Source organism: Achroia grisella, unplaced genomic scaffold (assembly GCF_030625045.1).
Source record: "Achroia grisella isolate CSIRO2021 unplaced genomic scaffold, CSIRO_AGI_Agris_v1 utg109, whole genome shotgun sequence".
Classification (NCBI taxonomy): domain Eukaryota; kingdom Metazoa; phylum Arthropoda; class Insecta; order Lepidoptera; family Pyralidae; genus Achroia; species Achroia grisella.
The window spans coordinates 5,310,402-5,316,724 of record NW_026712573.1 but is presented as its reverse complement, the minus strand read 5'-3'; the positions used below and the strand labels follow the sequence as shown (position 1 = coordinate 5,316,724).

The 6,323-nt window shown below is 30.4% G+C and overlaps 1 protein-coding gene across 1 annotated transcript; it reads left to right on the top strand.

The window, feature by feature from the left end:
- LOC131847804 (uncharacterized) lies at window positions 1-2,402 on the top strand. The gene is made up of 3 exons (XM_059197464.1): window positions 1-36; window positions 1,446-1,514; window positions 1,893-2,402. Exons 1-3 carry the CDS (start codon window positions 1-3, stop codon window positions 2,400-2,402), a joined length of 615 nt encoding a protein of 204 aa, XP_059053447.1.
- Window positions 2,403-6,323: the final 3,921 nt, after the last annotated feature.

The window sequence follows — 6,323 nt, the reverse complement described above, 5'->3', positions numbered from 1 at the left end:
ATGAATCGATACGTGGCTGCAGCTGTGTTGTTGGTGGTTGGTATCGAGTTTTATGAATCGATTACGATATTTGGATGTTGTGACTGTGTTGTGTGATCTTTTGTTTTGTTGACGAATAAAAGTACGAGTGAACGTATTAAATAAGTTTAATGAGTATAATTTCAGATTTATTAATAAGTAAGTATGAACAGGTTATAATAATGTTTATCTGTGCCAGCATGGAGTGGCTGTATAAAAAAATAATTTTGCCCGTATTTACCTATATTATTATTGATTATTATAGTGTATTTAGCATACACTATAATAAACGAATTAAATAATTATGGTCATTTCTAGTCGTATATACCTTAATTTAACCATAAATGTATACAATAATGTTGAAATTGACGGTCTTCGTGCTGTAGCGATAAATCACATTACTACCAATTGTTTCGGGTTTGAGTCTTGCCTGACAGAAACATATGTTTTCATGAGTATGCTTATTAGTACTAGTCTATGTATTTTCTCTATATTTATTTATATAAAAAATATATTTAAGTATGTCTGTCAGTAGTTTGATATGGGTGTCAAAGTATAAAACAAAAATAAAAATATAAGCTTTGCTTAGTTTAAGACTAGATGGCGCTGTGTCAATTGTCACAGGTCAATACTATTACTACAGCTTCGATACATGTAGATATTAGAAAGTATTCTCACTTAAAAACTTTGTTTTTATTCACCAAACCGGAACCCTAAAAAGACAATGGTGGCTTAACCCAAATTTTAAAGATTAGTCACTAACATACTTGATGGAAATTCGTGGAAACTCTAACCAAAACAGGCATGTTGTACACGAATTCACGTATTATACCTTTGATATTGATGCGCTGTTGCAATAATTTGGGCCAACAATAAAGCAATTGTGTTGTTCGATGTTGTAAAATACAGAGACAATTTCAGTAAAAGTCTTTTTCGTTACGTATATAGATGAAAACTAAACTCAGCACTGGATTAGCGTAGATTCCAGAGTATGAAATGCTACAGACCCTGCGCTCTCACTTCTTTTCATCCTGATCATCTGTATGAATGGTGGCTTTCTACCATGCGTTTTTCCAGATTTTTTTGCCATATACAACCATATTAGGGAATCGCATTATACGATATTGAAATCTTCAAGAGTAGAGCTTATACCTTCTTAAAACGCCGCCAACTCTCTTGCAATTTCCCTGGTGTTGCAAGTGCTCATGGACGTCAGTAATCACTTACCATTAGGTGATCTGCAATCTCATTTATTTCCTATGATATAAATATTGCCTTCGGGACAAACGCTCTTGCGGGTCAACTACACTTTTGTATTCGTTGGGATGTAATAAAAAAACATTTTCAGTTTGATTTCAAATTGTATTTTTTTTATTATATTTTTAATATTGTCTGTCGATTCCTAATATTATTATGTAATGTTACAGATGGGGCTGCATGTTGCAATGGCACCACCACCAGTCCGTCTCACCATAGATTGTGGTTCAAAAGAAAAGGTTATTATATACATTAAAATCTTAAACATAAATAAACATATTCTATACAGAAGATAGAGGGAGAAGGAAGGGATTGGAAGGAAGGAGAAGATGAAAATACTAAATGAAAATTTGTCTGAAATTACAAGCATAAAAGTAATAATAGAAGATATTGCAATCGAATTAAACTTTTAAGCAACCCCAAAATAATCAAAAGATAATAAATTGTTGTTACTAAGAACACCAGCTTTCAAACAAAAGAAAATCGCATCATAATAGGTTCATTCGTTTAGAAGCTGCATGTTTTAATTTTCATTAGTAATTATTCTGTTGCGCTAAATTCAAGATTACATTTCAACTAAAATTAAAACTCAATCCAATTTAATTTTTATTTTACAGGATTCGTTGCTTGGTTTTAATTTAAAACCAAAGTCGTTCACGAATAACTACCGAGATAGTTTAGATGTGGATTCTTTCTGCAATTTCATACATAGATCTATTCCAAAAGCAATCAGAGATGGCAAAGTGGTTTTAGTTGATCCAGATTCAGATCAAGACAGTTTTGGAAATACTCATGTTCCAATATCACTCCCGCCACCACAAGGATTCATTCCAGACATTCCATTACCAAAATTCAAAGTCCCAAAGCTAAGTATTCCAAAAATCACAGTTCCAAATTTGAGAAACATACTCGATGGACCTATGTCTCCACCAACAGTGGGAGCAACTAATTTATTTTCAAGGGCAAATGATTATGAAGAAGAATCTAGTGCGGAGAGAATGGAGAAATTCAAGAAGGGAGTACAGAAGATGTTACATGTTGTCAAAGTTCTTGGACAAATCGACAATTACATTTCTGAGAGGACTAGAATTGTTGTTGATAAATTATCAAAAACGTTCTCAGATTAATGTACCTTGGGAATATTAGTATTAAATGTTAATTTATTCTTAATTTATTACAGTCTTAGATATAGGTTTTTGTATATTTTATTTAAATAAATAAAATTATTCTGTTGTTGAATTTTTTCTTAACTGTAACTATTAGATATTTTTCTTTTGTTGTATTTTTGTGGTGTAGCAAAAATACTACTATAGTACTTTTACGTACTTACTTATATACAGAACACTACTTTGTGTCATTGTAATAGCAACAAAGAGCATGCGGTATCATGGAAACGTTAATTAGATATAACGCTTAGTTATTAAAATATAAATAATATAAAGTTAATAAAATATACACAATATTAGCATTTAGATAAGCAATGTTTAATTTTAAACTTACATAGGTATACTGTAAAAAAACAGTATTAAATTCTGTACAACAAAGAATTACAAACAAATAAACAGTTTCAGCGATAGTACAAAAACTAGATAAAAATTATACATACATAGTAATATAATAACAGTTAACAACATTTTGCAAACAAATTAACTATCTGACTTCCCGAGTAAATATGCAGTGAGTCCTTAATAAGTTCATAAAATGCAAATAAATATGTTTTCCGTCACACAAATACAAAATTTGCGATTCAAATGTCCAGGACAATATTCTATGCGTATTTAAACTCTTGAATACATATCATAGTTTCATTGTGTTTAGAAATTTCTTGAAATTTGAACCGATCGATACAGCTGTAAGTGGGTAAGTTACAAAATAGCAAAAATACTATATCATAATATTATAATTTACTTTATGTTTCTTTGAGCAACTACCATTTAATGAATTCTATAATCGTTCGCATTGCCTTAAAACTGGAAAAATTAATAAAATTGCAGTGTCTGTTTGTAATTTCCAAGACAGCTTTTCACTAAATGCATATGAAATGATATACGGTACTTATATAAAAAAATAATATAAACAATTGCTCTAGTGTTATGAGTAACTTTACGACTTTTATTCAGAACATTTATTTTAATAAAAATGAGTCAAATACTACACGGACCATGTCGCGTACATAAGAATGTATCAAAAATAAATATTTCATATTTTTCCATTAAAAATAGTTCAGATTACGTAATAGTTTACCAAGCTCTTATTTGGAATGATAGTTGATAAAATTCAAATTAATGTACCTGTTTAGTTTAGTAGGTTTCAATAAATGACATAAAAGCTAATAAAATATTTCAGTTTTTTTATGAGTCGTACCATAAGTTCACAATACTCCATTGTACTATGTACAATTGCTGAATAGTTTTTGTATATTCAAATAGCAAGAGACAACCATACATTACTTTTACATCTGTATTACAAAAGAAAATTATGTCTAGTCGATATAATGGCGGAAAATCAAGAAAAAACCAACTTCTCGGAGGGCGAAGAGATACACGGCGACGTTGTTGTGATATCTGGCATCTCCACTCTCACGTCTGGATGTCGCAATTTGGATGAATTCGCGGAGAAATTGTACAATAAGGTTACTTTGTTATCAGTTATAGTTTATCTCTTTAGTTTCCACTAAAATACCAGTTACATTATTGTTTATAAAATTTATTCAGAAAAGAGAAAGAAGACAGTAATTCCTTAGTCAATCTTCATCCGAAAGTTTTTTGCTCGTTCCTCTTGTGATGAGAATTTCGAGATCAAGTTTATTTCAATAAAAAAATCTATTTCAGTGTATTCTTCAAAAATGATGTTTTTCAGAGATTTAGGTCTTCTTCTTTTTGTTAAAACAATTTATAAAATAACTAGTAATACCTACCTATTTAAAATATCAATAATTATAATTATAATATATAGTACTGAAAAATTAAGTGAAAACGTGAGTATTATAAATGTTATTAATTATTAGACTGGCGGAAGGAGAATTATAGTAAATCTTTCTCACCTATTTCTACCATTAATGTTATGATGCTACCAGTAATGATATAGTAACGTAATACTTTTACTATTCAAAAGGTAAAGTAAGGTAAGGTATGTCGTAGCTAGGTTATTAAAAGTATTGTATTTTTTCATCATTGCCATTCAATATTTTAAAAAAAGGTGCATTATCATTGAGCAATATGTCGTTAAACTATAGTATGTACAAGCACATACCTATATTTAGTAGTAATTGTTGACATTGCAGGAGTCCTTTGTTAAATCTGATAATTTTCGTTGGAAGAGTCTAAAACACCCTGAACTAAATACGCACCTCGGCAAAGTTCCAGATATTGGTCAATTCGATTCCCAATATTTTAAGATACACTACTGGCTTGCAAGTGTTTTGGATCCAGCAATGAAAGGATTGATGGAGCAGTCTTTTCAAGCTATTATTGATGCTGGTAAGTGCTCAAGCACTCTATTGTTTGGTTAGGTACTACACCAGATTGACTTGTAAAAGATTATTAAAAAGAATTCATCGTTAAATTTTATTAACTCTAATCGTTGGATCATTTGGACGGTGGAGTTAGAAGTATTGATATGCATAAGATAATGTATAAGACACATACATAACAAAAGTAAAGTTTGAAATCTCGCTCATCATTAGGAATGTAGTAATTAATCTGACGTATATCAATAGGCATTTCTTGAGTACCAATTACAAACAGTTCAAAAAGTCCTGTCAGTGACGAACCTTTGATTCTCAAAGCGCCTACTAAACGTAGAGAGGAAAAAATGTATATTATTTTACTTTTATTATACACGTTAGGCGCTATAGAGGAAGCATTTTTACAAATTGGTTTATAAATGACGGATTTATGAAGAAACGAAGTTTAAAAAACTTATCCGAATTGGGAATCTCTAACTATTTTTTGGAATCTGTTAAAAAAACAAAAACTGAAGAACTATCAAGATAAATTACTTCAATTAGAGTGAATTTTCTCCATAGCCTGATTTTATCCTCCTGTCAATTTTTGTACAACACTGACATTTGTATCATTGTTTGTATTGCTTTCCGTATAATACATTGGTTAATTATAATTACAGGCGTTTGTCCAAGTGAATTGTCGGGCAAGCGAGTTGGTGTATTTATCTCTTCAGCGTTATGTGAAACAGAGACGTTAGCTTTTACCAAAACGTACGGCACCTACGCTATACTAGGGTAAGTAAAGTAATACCACCATTTTTATAAAAGCTAACCCATTTCAACTATTACTGTATTGTTAAACGAATTACAGTAGCAGGGACAGATACTTCAGACAGATCCCGAGACTTAATAGAAAAAGTTACCAGTAGGTTTAAAGAGTTCCTTTATCACCTCCGCTACTCGTCTTTTTCTTCTTGCTCAACTACATCTAGTGCGAAACTTTTAATGCAACTTTGAATACTTGTTCATATTAGAACAAGTATTCAAACTTGCTATATTTCTATACAAGCCAAGATCTTCCAACCGGTTACTCATATTCTATCCATTCATTTTATATTCTAAGCATTTAACATTTTTATGAACACCTTTTAAAATATCGTCAATGTCTCCAATAATATAAGCTTACCCAAAACAATACAGTATGTTCCATTTTTTGGCAAATGGCATAATTATTATAAATATGTATTAGGTATTAACTAGGTATCTGCCCTGGCTTCGCAACGATGTACATGTATTTTATATATATAAACCGTTCTCTTGAATCACACTAACTATTGCTAAAATCCTTTGCGTAGCTTAAAAGATCTAAGCAAATAGACTGTGGAAGCGACTTCATTTTATACTATGTATACTAAGTAAATTAACTTACTTCTTATTATAATTGTTGTTGTCTCTTTTATGATGCTTTTTTTAGATCCTGTCTTCATTTTATCCGACTAATTAAAATAAGTTATATTATATTATAATTATAATGAATTTCTCAACAATTTATTTTCAGGTGTAACAATGGGATGCTTTCAAATCGTATCTCATATTACTTGAA

What these genes read in the sequence shown, in the direction of transcription:
- LOC131847804 (XM_059197464.1), top strand. Translation starts at nt 1, where the DNA reads ATGAATCGATACGTGGCTGCAGCTGTGTTGTTGGTG. An exon ending in CTGCAGCTGTGTTGTTGGTG is followed by an intron (nt 37 to 1,445) that starts GTTGGTATCGAG and finishes GTAATGTTACAG; the next exon opens with ATGGGGCTGCATGTTGCAAT. An exon ending in ATTGTGGTTCAAAAGAAAAG is followed by an intron (nt 1,515 to 1,892) that starts GTTATTATATAC and finishes TTTATTTTACAG; the next exon opens with GATTCGTTGCTTGGTTTTAA.